The 15,138-nt window shown below is 53.2% G+C and overlaps 5 protein-coding genes across 5 annotated transcripts; 2 read left to right on the top strand and 3 right to left on the bottom strand.

The window, feature by feature from the left end:
• Positions 1 to 106: 106 nt before the first annotated feature.
• Positions 107 to 1,886, bottom strand: LTHEOB_4486 (5'-nucleotidase; the record flags this gene model as incomplete). Its single annotated transcript, XM_035513525.1, has 5 exons — positions 107 to 152; positions 212 to 571; positions 631 to 1,493; positions 1,543 to 1,598; positions 1,646 to 1,886. The coding sequence occupies 5 exons, from the start codon at positions 1,884 to 1,886 to the stop codon at positions 107 to 109; spliced, it is 1,566 nt and encodes a 521-aa protein (XP_035374535.1).
• A 1,285-nt stretch (positions 1,887 to 3,171) lies between these two features.
• LTHEOB_4485 (Cytochrome p450 family protein) lies at positions 3,172 to 4,984 on the bottom strand (the record flags this gene model as incomplete). Its single annotated transcript, XM_035513524.1, has 7 exons — positions 3,172 to 3,329; positions 3,383 to 3,511; positions 3,562 to 3,864; positions 3,918 to 3,976; positions 4,025 to 4,383; positions 4,435 to 4,674; positions 4,724 to 4,984. 7 exons carry the CDS (start codon positions 4,982 to 4,984, stop codon positions 3,172 to 3,174), a joined length of 1,509 nt encoding a protein of 502 aa, XP_035374534.1.
• Positions 4,985 to 5,864: 880 nt separating this feature from the next.
• On the top strand, positions 5,865 to 7,387 carry LTHEOB_4484 (MFS monocarboxylate transporter; the record flags this gene model as incomplete). The annotated part of the gene is made up of 4 exons (XM_035513523.1): positions 5,865 to 6,164; positions 6,366 to 6,753; positions 6,819 to 7,243; positions 7,307 to 7,387. The coding sequence occupies 4 exons, from the start codon at positions 5,865 to 5,867 to the stop codon at positions 7,385 to 7,387; spliced, it is 1,194 nt and encodes a 397-aa protein (XP_035374533.1).
• Positions 7,388 to 9,518: 2,131 nt separating this feature from the next.
• Positions 9,519 to 9,915, top strand: LTHEOB_4483 (uncharacterized protein; the record flags this gene model as incomplete). The annotated part of the gene is made up of 3 exons (XM_035513522.1): positions 9,519 to 9,649; positions 9,701 to 9,820; positions 9,870 to 9,915. 3 exons carry the CDS (start codon positions 9,519 to 9,521, stop codon positions 9,913 to 9,915), a joined length of 297 nt encoding a protein of 98 aa, XP_035374532.1.
• Positions 9,916 to 13,128: 3,213 nt separating this feature from the next.
• Positions 13,129 to 14,939, bottom strand: LTHEOB_4482 (uncharacterized protein; the record flags this gene model as incomplete). The annotated part of the gene is made up of 2 exons (XM_035513521.1): positions 13,129 to 13,182; positions 13,248 to 14,939. 2 exons carry the CDS (start codon positions 14,937 to 14,939, stop codon positions 13,129 to 13,131), a joined length of 1,746 nt encoding a protein of 581 aa, XP_035374531.1.
• Positions 14,940 to 15,138: the final 199 nt, after the last annotated feature.

The following is a 15,138-nucleotide window of genomic DNA, read 5'->3' as shown; positions in this document are numbered from 1 at the left end:
AAAAGAATAATTTTTAATCTTCTCCATCTACACGACGGTAATCCTACCCTCAAGAGCTGGAGAAATAATTAGATGTTGGCCAGCAACGGAGAGACTCCTCATTCCATCACATTGCGTAGGCACCCAGCATCGGCCAGACGAGGCCGACCTCGCTGTACAGTGACGCATCTCCTCAGAGCACTCATGAATCCTCGAACACGTTTCACCGCACGGGCTCTGAAGTCGACTAAAAGCATCGAGCACGATCTTGTAGATGCGATCCCCCTCCTCCGGCCCGACAACGACCTCAACGTCGTCCCCAACGAGCGACGTGTAGCCATCCTTGCCACGCGCCATGTAATCTCGAGTCGCTAGTAGATACTTTGCATCCAGCTTGATAGGCAAACCTCCAATGCACGCAGACTTCACCCGCTTGAAGGGCGGCATGGATGCGTCGAAATCGAAGCTAATGGCGGAAACCTGGGGAAAGCGGCCCTCCAGCGCAGGATACAAGCTCACAGAATTCTCAAGAGCCGCCCAAATGGCCTGCCCACTCACGCGGATAACAACAGTCGGATCTTCGAAGGGCAGACTGAGATTTGTCGATGAGAAAGAAGCCGTTTCAGCGAACCAGGGGGGGTCAAGACTCACCAGTTCCGAATATCCCCCACCGTGAGCACGCCCGCGGCATACACCTGATCGCCCCGCATGGTGCCGGAGCTGATGATGCAGCAGTCGGCGCCGTACGCCTGGCGCATGGCGTCGGTGATGAAGTTGCCCATGTTGCTCTCGCAGCGCCGCACCGTCGTGAAGCGCGCATCGAGATCGACGCCCGTCACGCCGACCGGCTTCTCCAGCTGCGCCCGCAGCATCGACGAGACGCCGTCGACCCAGGCCCTCGTGTCGGGGTCCTCGGGCACCGCGGCCGTCACGTCTTCCCGGACCACCTTGATGTCCCACACGCCCCGCGGCCTCGCCGCTCTAGCAACCGCAACCGCACGGCGCGGGCTCCTCCGCCTGCCCCTCCGCTGCCGCCGCCGCAGCTCGATGTAGCTCAGCTGCTTGAAGTCGGTGCCGCTGCGCACGATGCGCACGCCGTTGACGACCGTGTCGCTGTAGAAGTGGTCGTGGCCGGCCAGGATCACGTCGATCAGGCCGGGGCCGCACTCCTGCGCGAGTCGCACGTCGTTGGGCTCGCGCTGGTGGGTGAGGGCGACGATGACGTCTGCGCCGGCGGCCTTGAGCGCGGGCACGAGCTCGGCGGCCGTCGCCGCAGCCGGGCGGAAGACGAGGTTGGGCGGCAGCACGTTGACCGTGGCCAGCCACTCGCGCTCGACGAGCCCGATCAGCCCGACCTTGACGCCGTTGACGTCGACCATGGCCGTCTTCTTGCAGTTGCCGAGCGGCACGTCCGGGCCCAGGGCTGGGTCGAGCACGTTGGCGCAGAGCCAGGGGAAGTTGCATTGCTGCGACAGCTTTTGGAAGTGCGGGACGCCGAAGTCGAGCTCGTGGTTCTGCGGGCCATGGTTAGCAGTGCGGGAGATGGAGTCAGGGGGGACGCACGCCGAGGCAGGCGAAGTTGACGCCGATGTTGTTTAGTGCTTCGACCATGTGTTCGCCTGTTTTGAGTCAGCCTTGTTGTAGCATCGGTTGTTATGCGCCTCACCTTTGGTGAAGATGCTCTCCAGGCTGGGGTTCAGGGCGTCGCCCGAAAACAGTGTCAAGACCGGCGGCTGTCCTTCATGCTTTGCACGGTACTTCTTCATTACTGTTTGGAACCTGGCAATTCCTCCAGCTGGCTCTCTCGTGTCGGGCTGGATGTTGTATACATCGTTGAAATGAATGATTCTCAAGTCAGGTTGCAGTTTGGGAGCTGCCTTCTCGCTTGGCAGAAGTCTTCCAGGCATGGTTGTTGATGAAAAGCGATGAATTGACCATGTTCCCAAGAAGCATCATCTGGAGGCCCATCTATATACTGTAGCTCCTGATTCCACGGGCTGTAGTTGTACGCCGGCACCTCAGACTCCCACGGAAAGGACAGCGGGAAAAGCATCACGAAACAATATGATTAACTCAAATCATCCTATCGTTATCGTTGTGAATGAATCCTTCCGGCACACCCAACATGTTTCAAATCCTTCACTGCGGTGCAGGTAGGTTGCGGAGCATGGGTATCAGTGAGGTTGCCGTATTAGGAAATAGGGCTTGGTAGCGTCGGCTTTCAAATATTATACCACAACATGGCGCTACAAGCTGACTATAATTCGCTGCATGTTTGATAGTATTCGATTTTGGGTGGCGGATACAGGTGTTGGGTAACTCCGTTGGGCATTATCTACCGCCTCCTGCATCCATTGACCACGCCCATAGTCGGCGCGCCCGTGAATGCAGAATGCAAATGAGACTCGAATCCTTCGTGGCAAACACGGACAAAAAGCCCCGACCGGACCGTGTAGGTAGTACGTAGTCAACCTTCCGAGTCAGATCTGTATAGCGTGGATAATATAGCCTAGACCATTCTTTAGCCAGGAACTTCCTCAACCGGAAACCATAGGAAAATTCTCATCGATAATACTGCAGACCGCTGCATCTTGGCGTGCATGGGTGAGCGATAAGCCGTACGGTAGACCGGCAAGCTCGGGCCCTCCCGAAAGCTTTTCCCAGCCGCCGCGCATGCGTCTCACTGCGAATAAGCTGACTGGTGGCATATCCCACGCTGTTACACGAGGAGGATTCGCTGAGGGGCAATGAGGAGTTGGCCCACTTCCCTCGCCGAGTCACATTATGCAAGTTGCTTTTCTTTTTCTTTTGAAAAAAAAAGAGAACCGAGGCCCTGCGTTTCGGATGCATGCCGAAGGATTACAGCACAGTGGGGCAGGGCGTCGGGAGGCGAATCCGCCCCCAACGTTCTGGCCCACAAACGGCCTGACACCCCGCTTCGCGCTGACTTTGTGCTGTCTCATTCGCCACTGGCTTCGGGTCGAATCTCAAGCCGCAAGACCCGATCTGCTATCCGGCGCGTTAGGAGATTATTCCGACGCTTGGTCTAACTTTACGAGAAGTTGGTCTTGCACATCACTGAAATGGAGACGAGTGTCACACACGGTAGAAGGATTTTACACACTGAAAATTTTAGATTGAATATCATGCACCGTTTTTTAAACTGAATTCAAGATAACGAAGAACTACAAATCATTCCCTGCGAGAAACGCAAATACGCAAGCCATTTTTAGCACACAGCGTGAAACTGGGCAAAAACTCCATTTCGAAGCCCGGTTCAAACGCCAAATCATAGCGGCGGAACAGCGTCGCCAACGCGAGCGACATCTGCAGCATGGCAAGTCCTTGGCCTGATGCTTGTCAGCCCGGATCCTGCCAGGAATCGGATAGTAAAGGCACTCACCGAGACAGTTCCTCGGCCCGTAGGAAAACGGGAAGTAAGACCCGGGCTTGGGGGCCGCGTGGTCATCGCCCCACCGGTCCGGGTTGAACTGGTTCGCCGTGGAGCCCCACACATTGGGGTCGCGGTGCACTGCAACCAATCAGCTGTGTTACACGAGCATCGGAGATGAATCGCATTACCTTGAGGATTCCAAAGCGCGAGCGTGGTGTTGGCAGGAAGCACGACGCCGTCGATCTCAGTGTCTCGGGTGCAGTACCGGAAGGTGCCGAAACCCGGGCCGTGCATGCGGAGCGTCTCCTTGATGACGCGGTTCAGGTAGGGCAGCTTGACTTGCTCGATGGAAGGCGTGATGCAGTCGGCGGGGATGACGTTGTCGAGCTCGGCGCGGAGCTTTTTCAGAACTTCCGGGTTCTTCAGGACTTCGTAGATGCAGAACGTGATGGTGTGAGCTGTGGGATCACCCCCAGCAACCAGAAATGTTACTGCAAAGAGGACGTAAGCATCGGGATAACAAATGTTTGAGGAGACTCCTCACCGTAGTTGTCAACCAGTTCCTTCATGTTGAACATGTACTGGCCATTACCATCACGTTGCCTGCACTCGTTAACTTCTGCCTTGGTTGGAATGCCGTCTGCTGCTTACTTGGCCAAGATCTCAAAGATACGCTTTGCTGGCTTGCTGTCAGGCGTGTCGTTCTTTCGGCATGCCTGAACAGCCCCGTTGGCCAGTGACCGCAGCTCCGCAATAGCTGCATGCATCTCACGCGTGCTCTTCAGGACTGGGATCTTCGCGCGGAGAGGGAAGAGACCGCACTTCATCAGTTCGGGGAGGACTGTCTGGAATATTTGCATGACACGGCATTTCTCTCCCTGCTCGATGGCGTGGAGGTCAATTCCAAAGGCAACCTCGCCCACAAAGTCCAGGGTGAGGAGAACGTTGAGAAGCGAGAAGTCAACGACCTGGCCGCTTGACGCCGAGCGGTCAAGGAAGCCGACGTATTGCTGTCAACAGTCAGTAACTGGGCAGTAGAGCCAAGGAAGAGAACCGTATACCGTCAGGTATTTTCTCAAGCTGGGGAACTGGGCATTAACGACAGCAGGACCAAAGGCAGGCGCAAGAGCCTTCCTCTGTCTGTGCCACCTCGTGTGGTCCATCTGAGCAAACAACGCGCTTCCACTCAAGGGCTTGAAGCCTTCGTACTGGGCCGGTGCCTTGGGCCAGTTCTGGTTGGCAATCTTGGAGACGAGAGAAGGCTCGCCAACGTAGATGGTGCGGTCCCAGGGGCCATTCCACTTGCCGCCGTCGTTAGTTTGGCCAATGGTGTGTTTGCAGCCAACTCACAGTCTGGAAGACAGAGCCATATTGGATGTGCCATCTGCGCCACTTCTCGTGGATGTCATCTGCCATGGTCTGATCTAGGTTCCCCGTCCAGAATGACTTGACGGGAGGACCAGGGAACTGTCTCAAGGCTTTGCGGTACCTGTAGAGAAACCGCACTGCTAGAAACACTCCCAGGGCAACAAGGCCCGCGGAAACCTTCAGGAACAAAGAGTCATGGAACTGCCCCTTTTGGAGGCTGGGAGACGAGAATGTTGCGGCCATAGTGAAAGACAAAGATTCGGGGCAGTGAAAATTCGATTTTCGGTCTACTGGAGGCAAACGAAGGTCAGCACCGTGGATGATATATTACTGCCTCATCTTTGCCGTCTGTAAGATTGACTCCAAACTCCATCCTTGCCCTTCAGAAGGATTCTGAGTCCCCCACGCGCCCGTGGTATTCGGCATGGCTCCGTATCTACGAACATGGCAGGACGCCGACGGCCTCGGAGTGTAGTGCAGGACATGTGCAGGCGCAGGAATCCTTCGAAAAAAAAAAAAAAAAGCCACACAGACCGGCAAAAGCTTGGAGTAGCATTACACGATAGCCGTGGCACAGGCGCATTTCCTGTGCACCCTTGCAACCTGTATAAGCGCGGCACAATATGGAGCCGAGTGTTGTTGGAGGATTGAGTACTTTCTAGTGGTTGGAAGTTCACGATGTGGTCTAGACCCTTGCGCTAATCATTAACAGGCATCAAATGTTCCGTGTGGGTTTCACACACGGAGATGCGCGACTGGCGGCGGTGGCGAGGCCCCTGCAGAACGCAGTGAGATCCTACCCAGCGGACCGGGCCGCCGACGGCCATCCACCCCTGTCCCTCTTGCCGTGCCTCCAAGCGCCCAGCGGAGTGGCAAAGCTTACCGGTTACCTTCGCCGATTATGTACGTGTTAAGCTGCAATTGCCAGTTCAGGAAGGTTCCGTTGCGAAGCTTATCTCGGCCCCCACCAATCCCGTTTTCACTTTTTTTTTTCCTTTAACCTTGTCGCACACGGTCCTTGCCACTTCGAGTAACCGACGTCCTTGACTTTCCTTCTACTCGCTTCGTTTACCTTCACCCCCGTTTTCTCTCAACCCTCTCCGCACTTCAATTTGGCGCCGCCATGAAGGAAGAACCGCGCGACGCCGTAGCCACAGATGCCGTTGACGATGCAGTCATAGAGGAGAAGGAGCCGGAAGAGGGGGGTCTTCGTGCATGGCTTACCGTTGTTGGTTCGGCGCTGGTGTATTTCGCTTCGTTTGGCTTCATGAACAGCTTTGGTTACTTCCAGGATTTCTACCAAGATGACTACCTGGCGAACTACTCTTCGTCCACCATCGCCTTCATCGGAACACTCCAGATCTCTCTAATGTACGTCGTCGGACCTGTCGCTGGCGCACTATTTGATGCGTATGGATTAAAGGTAAATCACCCACTACAAACGACACGACCACCGAACCCTCTACTAATAGAAATAGTGGCTTTATCCTGTCGGAGCTCTCGGTTGCTGCGGTTCCCTCATCGGCCTTTCATTTTCGAAACCAGGAGCCATATGGCAACAATTTCTCTCACAGGTAAGATCCGCTGGTACTGGAGAATGAATTCCATTTTCTAATCAACTTAGGGCGTCCTTTTCGGTTTGACGGTCGCATTTGGGGTTCAGCCCGCGCTCGCCGCGGCAGGCCAGCACTTCAAGCAGCGACGCGCGCTGGCCATGGGCGTGGTCGCTGGTGGCAGCAGCATCGGCGGCGTCTGCCTACCAATTATGTTCTCGCGCATCGTCCCGAAGATCGGCTTCGGCTGGTCGATCAGAGTCGCCGCGCTGCTTTTCCTGTTCTGCTACCTGACTGCCATTCTCATATCGCGGACCAGGCCAGCCACCAAGAAAGCCCAGGCCGCCCTAAGCGGCAACCTGCTTGATTTCCACGGCTTCAAGGATCCCAGATATCTCACTCTAGCAATCGGAAGCTTCGTCGCCAGCCTGGGCCTGTACGTCCCGTACTACTACATCGGTGCGCCACCCCGCCTCCGCCTCCACAGCATCATCCCCCCCACCGCTAACCACCTGCACCCGCAGAATCCTACACCGTCCTCCGCCACCCCTCGGCCTCTATCCACAGCTATCTCCTGCCGCTTATCAACGGCGCCAGCTTCTTCGGCCGCATCATCGGCGGCTTCCTGGCGGATCGCGTGGGGCGGTTGAACCTGCTGTACCCGATGACGCTGGTGTCGGGCGTCTTCTGCCTGACCATGTGGCTACCGACGGGCACCGATGTCGCCACTGTTATCGCCTTCGTGTGCCTCTACGGCTTCTCGTCCGGCATCTTTATTAGCGTTACGCCCGCCGTCGTCGCGCAGATCTCGCCCGACGACCGTATTGGCGCGCGGATTGGTGCTTTTTTCACGCTGGCGGCTATCGCGACGTTGATTGGGACGCCGATTGCCGGGAGTTTGGTGGATAAGGAGGCGCAGGATGGGTATAGGAATTTGATTCTTTTTGCGGTGAGTCGAGACCACACTGAAATGCGCTCGACATGGAGCGGGATGCTGACCTGAATTTAATAGGGTCTGACGCTGACGATTGGCGGGGCGTTTCTTCTTTTTGCAAGGATTCTGTGCGAGAGGGACCTGAGGAGGAAATTTTAGTGTATAGCTGCCACTATGCGTCGGCTATTGATCCGCAGTCAGACGTTCCGTCAGCCTGGGCCAATCTGTCTGAGAATGATGAAGGGCCCATCTTCGTATCCAACGGAACTCCAAATGCAGCCACGGTGTTCAGAATAAGAGAAAGTTGCTCTTGTTGCCAACGAACCAAGGTCTCATATCATTGCATTCGCTATTCGTCAAATATTAACTGTTACGGCACAAGCCTTCGTAGGGTGTGCAACATGGAACAAGAAAGTGGGGTCGCAGGCCCCAAGGCGTGGAAAGAAGCCATGACGGGTCACGAGGATCATGTCACGCTAAGGATTGATCTCGTTGCTCTCGCCAAGAAATAACAGATCAAACAGATCGAGGAGGAGCATTTGCTCTAGCTATCGGAAGACTGATCGCAACCAGAGACTGAGAAATCAATAATTCTCAAAGCCAGTCAATTCCTTCTCCAACCAGCCGTCGCGCCGCTACGCGGAATAACAGTCCTAAAAGTAGTTCAGCCCAGCTTGTCCCCTCTTATAACCAGCACGTCGGTGAGTGTAAATAGATTCGAGCCGGCGGAGAGCTCTTTCCCACGCTAAGCCTTATCTAGTGGCGATACGAGACGTTAATCCTTCTCCGTGGGGAAGTCCTCTCTAGCTCTCGTATTTATGGCTCTGGAAGCTTCTGGCCCTTGAATGCGTCCGCCACTATTTAAACATAAACTTAGTGGACTATTCCTTCCAGGGTCTGAGGCGGAGGACCGCTAGCTACATGACGATTCAGAATTTATACGCTAATTTCTTTTTTGGGTTAACGTCGTTCTAGTCTATGTACCGGGTAGTTCCGTTCTCGTACAGCCTCCTTACACATAATCTAGAGAAGATAAGCACCACTACGGTTAGAGTTGGTAAGCCTGTGTCAGCCGTGATGCTGTGTAGGGAGCGAGTAATAGTGTCCCCAGCCGTAGGGTCTCTTTGCGGCTTGCTTCGTCTGAGGTTTACTTAGTTAGCAGTTTTTCCTAAAATCTCTCTTTACGTATATACGGCTAGTGCTGTTGGGGTAACAAACTTTGCACAGTGTGTGCTTTCAACAACAAGTCATCTTCTGATAAAAGTGGCTGTTGATTCTCTGGCCTGACGCCCGGTTGATATCAGCCGGCGTTCAGCACATCGTGATGACTGTGCGTAGAAACGGCTAAGAGAGCTGGACTACAGGTATGATGAGCGATAGGAAGGAGCGGAAGAACAATTTGGTGGCGGAGCTCGAATCGTCCCGGCAAAACCTGCGATATGGTAACATCGTGGAGTGGCCAGCTATTGGTCCTTGCCGCTCTACTACTCAGATCACGAACGGTAACACGACTCTAATCATATTGTATCGCTTACAGGCTGCAAGCGATGGGGCATTGGGTGAAGTTTCCCGACTCGTTGCAATGAGGAACCACTTGGTGTTGCTGACTCGTTGCATGACTCGGTACGATGAATACGAGAATTCCTACCTATCAGCTGAAGATGCGCCGGGAGATCTTCCATGGTGCCAACTTTCATAAGGATCGTTGTTCAAGTCAGCAAGATCATACCTGCGTCTACACCGTACAACAAGGGTTGTTCAGCAGCCCAGCGACTGTGCGCGCGGGCAGGCTATCCGCAGTGAAATTGCTTTGGTTTCGAAAAGAAGGCAGCGGATAGACTGGCTACTAGCGTACTTGAACGTAAGGAAAGCGCATGATCCGGCGAACGAGAGGGTACGCTACTCGTATACCAGGCCTGATCGAGCGATGTGGCGTCCATCCGCTGTGTGGATAAATAATCCGCAGCGTGGGTAGATGGCGCCTGGCACGGTGTACCCCTAAGACGGACGTAGCTAGCCCTGTCCTATCCGCTGGTTATCCGCCACTGCTGAACAACCGTATTGGAACTGCGTCCCAACCGAAGTCCCAAGTCAAACTTACGAGAGGCGCAGACTGCGTATAAAAGATCACAGCCAGGTCGGCTCAAACTGCACACACTCCAGGCTACCTTCACACTTCGACACCTCGGCATCGCACATATAACAGGTACGTCTTCAATGATCCATTGCTATCCTGAGGATCCGCCTCGATTGACATCGCCAAAAACGCCCCAGACCACCAGCATCCACAATGCAGTTCACCATCATCCTCCTCGCCATCCTTCCAGCGCTGGGCTACGCTCAAGACGCCTACGGCCCGCACTGCGCGAAACACGACGCTCAAGAATGCGGGCTCGGGCGCTGTATTGATCCGATAGCCGGGTAAGCACACTTCATCACTTGCGTTCCACTGTTACTAAAAGTCAACACCAGCTCTTTCTCATGGTCCAACAACCCCGTCTGCGTCGTCCCTTGCAAGAACAACGACTGCCTCAACAAGTGCAAGTCTCAATTCTATGACAGGAAGTATCAGGTCGGATACTGTCACTCTATGTAAGTTTTGGCTCAGCTGTGTAGTGTGTACGTTGTTAACTTTGAGTAGTGGCAAGGACAACTTTTGTCTCTGCACCGATAAGACATTCTTCTAAAGATCTGTGGTGGGATGTAGGGTGTAAGCACTGCTAAAGCGGTGGGGTAGCGCTACGTGTATACTGTAAATAATACATAAACTGTTTATGTTATCTAGCTCACTTACTCCCTTGATCTTTACCGCTCAGAACGCACAAGTTTGCAATAATACTTGCTTTGCTTCACTACATTGAGTTTGGAGATGATGGTAAAGTACCATTTTAATGTTACTCTACGATAGTATTGCCTCTCTACAAACTACACCCGCTGTTTACCTTCTGTACGAGCGAAGCAGCGTGGTCTCTCCGCCAAAGCTCTGCTTGATATCACCATTAGAACGCATGAGCTTCTGTATACATCACTGGCCTAACTTCGTAGTTAGCTTACTAACTTTAGCCTCGGCGTCGCGTCGAGCGACAGTCTACCGGCACTAATACACGGAAGGTATATATACATGTCGTTAAAGTAGCCGTTGTGGCTACACTCTATAAAAGAGCTGACGGCAGCTTAGAAATTTCCGAACTCCCAGCATTAGACCGTCCTCTTTTCCCCAGGGCGTCTCTGCCTGGAGGAGGCTGCATGGATGGGATAAATGGCATGTATGCCGTAAGATTGCCCTAAACTTCAGCTGACTGTCGCTCACTTTCCCCACTTGGATTCTGCTAAAAGCCCAATGAGGCCGGGCCATCAAACTCCTACCGGGCTGAGGTCAGAGCCTCGTGCTGGGTATATAAGTCCCGCAGTGTAGTTCACAAGCCTGGGCCGTTGTGACACTCTCCAGAACTTTGTTCGATTTGAAAATCCGCAGTGTTGCAGCCATGCTTGTTTCTGTATTGTTTCAGGCGCTGGCTCTGGCTCTCTGTGCCGCAGCTCAAGAGAGCAACTCGACGACTTCAACAACACCTGGCAAATATCCACTTACCACCGATGCTCATTGCGGCACCGGCAACGGAAGAATGTGCCTCATCAACGGGACGTCGCCATGTTGCAGGTCAGGCTGAGTGCTCGTGTCCACTTGATGCAGAATTTGTCTGATGATTGAGCAACAGTTCCTCAGGCTATTGCGGCAACGGGGATGAGTTCTGTGAACCATCAAATTGTCAGGAAGACTACGGCAAATGCCAGCCCAACAACTTTCCGCTCGACAACTTTCCTGAATGCAGCTGGTCACCGATGGGGACGAGTCCTCGATGCGACGGCAGGTGTGGCACGGCATACCACAATGCCATTTGTTCTTCCACCGCCAGCGCTGACGCGTTTGAGATGTATGGCGTCTACAATTATGGGCCATGTTGCTCGAGTACCGGGTCAGCCTTTCCCGACAGACTGGGACAAGTGCATTTCGCTTACTCTTGGCTTGCAGGTTCTGTGGAAGCTCGAGTGATCATTGTGACGAAGGGTGCCAGAATGGCTGCAGTGACAATAGCACGCAGTCCTCCACAACAGCTTCACCGCCCGCGTCCACCGCTTCGGCCTCGGCGGCTAAACATAACGATTCACCGCCTTGCAGCATCGCGTTTGCAATCTTTTCTGTGCTGGGGCTGATGCTTGGATTTTAAGCAAAACAAGACACGTCGTTCCTTTACGTTGCGAAATGACTTGCTATTGGTTTCTTTCTAATAATTCACACCATCTTTCAAGGGATTTCTTTTTCTGGGCGAAGGTTACCGCCTCTTATTCGACTCCACCTTTTCATTAAGTAATCTGTGAGAGGAAATCCAGCTTGATGTGAAGATAGTTCTATTGTATAGCGTTGGATAAATTGCAAATGGTTATTGCGGATCATCAATGGCGATGGCGGGCTCTGCCTCCAGTTCGTTCAGGCGTCGGGATGGAGAAGTCTTCGGTCCCGATTCTCCCTTGTAATCGAAGGCACCTGGACACCCCAGGGAAATTGCGTGGCAGATGCGCAATGATCTCATATACATGTGGCGTCTCAGCCTTCTCATGCCCCTCACTCTACACATTGCCGGCATTGGTCTCATTCCGTACCCGGCTGGATTTGCTCACCTGGCAGAGAAAAGACCCTGCCAAAGCGGCGAGAACGATAACGGTCACCGCGATACCTGCCGATGGCCTACTGGACAAGAAACGGGTGTGTGGCAAACCGTTGCTACTGGCTGTATTACATGTTAACTTCTTGATGACGTTCAACCACAGCACGAATCCTTGGTGTTGTAGAGCGACAATCCAGGATGGCTGCATTTACCGGCCGCTGGATCTGGTCTAGGCCCGGCCCCATTTCTGTGTGGGGAAAGAGGCCACGGGTGGTTGCTGCAGCAGGTGATGACGATGCATACGCTAGTCGGATGAAGAGGGTACAGAGCATGAGAGGCGCCAACTCGCAGAAATCGGTCACCAGACTGACAAAAAGAAAATGCGACAGGGTTCACGATGCGGGGCCGGCCCGACCCGGCCATTGTGGCGGCAAGGTGCAGAACAGAATGCTGACTGTAGAACCTGATTACCTCAGCTCAGCCCCAATGAGCTGATGCGTCGCGCAGCATTCCTGCCGAAAGTCAGCTGCACTGCAGACGCTGAGCTCCAGCCTTGCGTTCGTCGAGACTCTGCAGTAAGATGCAGCTGTGCCCACCAGTGAGCCCACCTTCACATGGCCGATCAGCCTAGAAGTGCTAGTCGATGCTCCCACGTTTCGTCGCTGTTGATTCTGCCGCCGCAATCTGTCTCTGACATGGAGAGGCTGAGTCCAGCATATCCACTCCCCATGATCGAGAACAACGGAATGCGGGGGACACAGATTAGATAGCTCCTCATTTGTAACGAAGCTCGTCTTGTGTACATGTAGAGTCGGCGGCTATACACATGCCGTTCGCAATTATTTCATGAAGAGTCTTACTTCCAGTCACAATTGACGTATCTGCACTTCGGCCATGTGTTACAGGATCATCAGGCAGACGTCTCCACAACGAAGCATCTTTGCCCACGTACATCGGGTCATGACAAGTCCGTGTCATTATTACGTGCCTCGATAAATCCATCTCGACAACAACGATTCATACGCCCATGGTACCGAATAAACAATTTCATTTCAACCTTGCGTGAATTGATGATAGCTCCTCCATCGCAAAATATTTTATTCTTCAACATGGTAAAGTTTAACTCTGTTTTGGCTTGTTGAGTAAGTGACCTGGTGTTGGTCAGCCCACTCGTGCAGATCAGAATGAGAAAGGGTTGGAATATTCGTATCTGTAATAATGCTGCTTTGCAATCCATCAACGCTGTCCACAATCAGCCGTAAGGTATCCACTTGACGAAAACTCCGAGCGCTGTAAGTGTTAGATGAGTACATCGCCATTCCAAACGTTATTGCTGCTGCCGCAAAAAGGCTGACCAGGCCAGTGAGCAGGAGACCTGGGATGTACGTGATGCGATAACGATCCTCCACGATAGTGTTGTAACAGTGGTAGGAGAAGTCCGGCTCGTCTCGGGACTTATCTGCTGCGGCAACTTCGTAAACCTTTTTCATGATTTCGGCCGACGCGTATAGGTAATTGAGAGCCAGCAACGAGTAATCTGTGGTATTGTAGTAGCAGTTCGTGTCATTATGGCTGCAGTCTGGTTGACCGTCGAAATTCGACCCAGCAGTCTTGGCAAGAGCAGGCCCTATTCCCGCCACAGTTGATCTGGGAGAACGGTAGTTGAGAATGACCTGCCATCGCACAAGAAACGACGGCACTTTCTGCATCTTGTTTGAGAACTCTGCTGTAGATATTGACCAGCTCTGATCAGACGCTCGCATGTACTCAAGAAATCCTTCTTGACGTCGAAGTGCACATCGTATTCCGTAAACAGACATGACAGCTTTCGTCCCATTAAATCCGGAGCTCTTCATGTCTATCGCTTTGGGTCTGATGTCGCCATATGGTGAGAAGAATGTCCTGTTGCTCCTGTCGGAAGGTACCAGGCTTCCCAAGTACACTTCGGTGGCGTCCATAGAGAACGCCGCAAATGGATACTCGTCATCCATGCTGCCTTGCATATCTTGCGGAAGACCTGAGTACCGAGCGTTGAATTTGCGTGACTCCCACCCATCAAGCAGTGGTGCATTGTCCCAGAGAGTGGAGATGACTGTGGTGTACGGTCCACTGGTAGAAATGTTCACGCTACTGGGCAGGTCAGGGATGCAGTCCACGCTGAGGCGGAATCCTGGAACATGGTGCAGGCCAACAACATTCGGCGGCAGTCTGTCCATGGCGTTCTCGGTTGAGTTCACACAGACGTATGTGCTGTCGTTGAGGTATGTTCTTGCACTTACGAAACTCAAGCCGGTCAAAAGTCCAGTGACCTGGCTCGCGATATCTGCTTGTTGTTCCCTTGAGAATCCAAATGCGGTTTTAGGATCCATGGAAAAGATTTGATGCATCAGCGAGGTGGAATTGATCGCGCGGTCTGAGAGGTATCGGAGAACAATTTTCTGTTGATTTGCATGTTCCTCTGGAAAGGCCTCATACGCAATGAGGTTGGATAGCGCTGTCTTTGAGAAGGCCGATAGTAAAGTGAGTGCTGCCAACAGGTAGAGCCTATGAGTCTTGCCTCGGAGGAGGGAGCGAATGTTCAGCGGATCGTAGGTGCCGCTCGTCGAAGTGCTTACTGCCACCAACGTTGAGAGGGGAATCCCGGCACGATCTGAGGGTCGCTGATCGTTGAAGGTAGAAACCCGAGCACTGCCAAACCAGAGGAAATTGAGTCCGGTCATGATCAAGGGTGCCAGAACCGCACTGCAAGCTACGTCGATAAGCTTGGCTTCCGGTTGACTGAACTTTCCACCAATTCGTGCCCCAGAAAACGTCATGAAAATTGTATCCTTTATACCAGGCGAAGCAACCCAGAGACTGAAGACGACAACAGGGAAGATGGCCGATGCGATGACAAGGCCGACTGAGATAGTCCAAGTGCGGGTTCTAGGATCATTGGATGGTTCCTGCGCAAAGAGGATGTCTCTTTCCGTTGACGTGTGACTCCGCTCTTGTGGCGAATGTGACCGGAGTAGCTGCAGCTCAGACTCCTTGGGAAAGTTGGCCATGGCTGTCAAGTCAGTGAGTGAGGATCATTCTACTCGCCACGCGCTCAGTAAATACTCACTGCACTGTTGTCTGTGAATACGGAGGGATGTTCTTGAATACGCATTAGAAGTCGACTATAGCTTAGCGTTCTTCAACGAAAAAACAAAATCGAAATTTGCATTCTATCTGACCTCGAGCGAAACATTTATAGATCAACTA

This window comes from Lasiodiplodia theobromae (assembly GCF_012971845.1).
Source record: "Lasiodiplodia theobromae strain AM2As chromosome Unknown scaffold_12, whole genome shotgun sequence".
In the NCBI taxonomy this organism is placed as follows: domain Eukaryota; kingdom Fungi; phylum Ascomycota; class Dothideomycetes; order Botryosphaeriales; family Botryosphaeriaceae; genus Lasiodiplodia; species Lasiodiplodia theobromae.
This window is presented reverse-complemented; position numbering and strand designations above follow the sequence as displayed.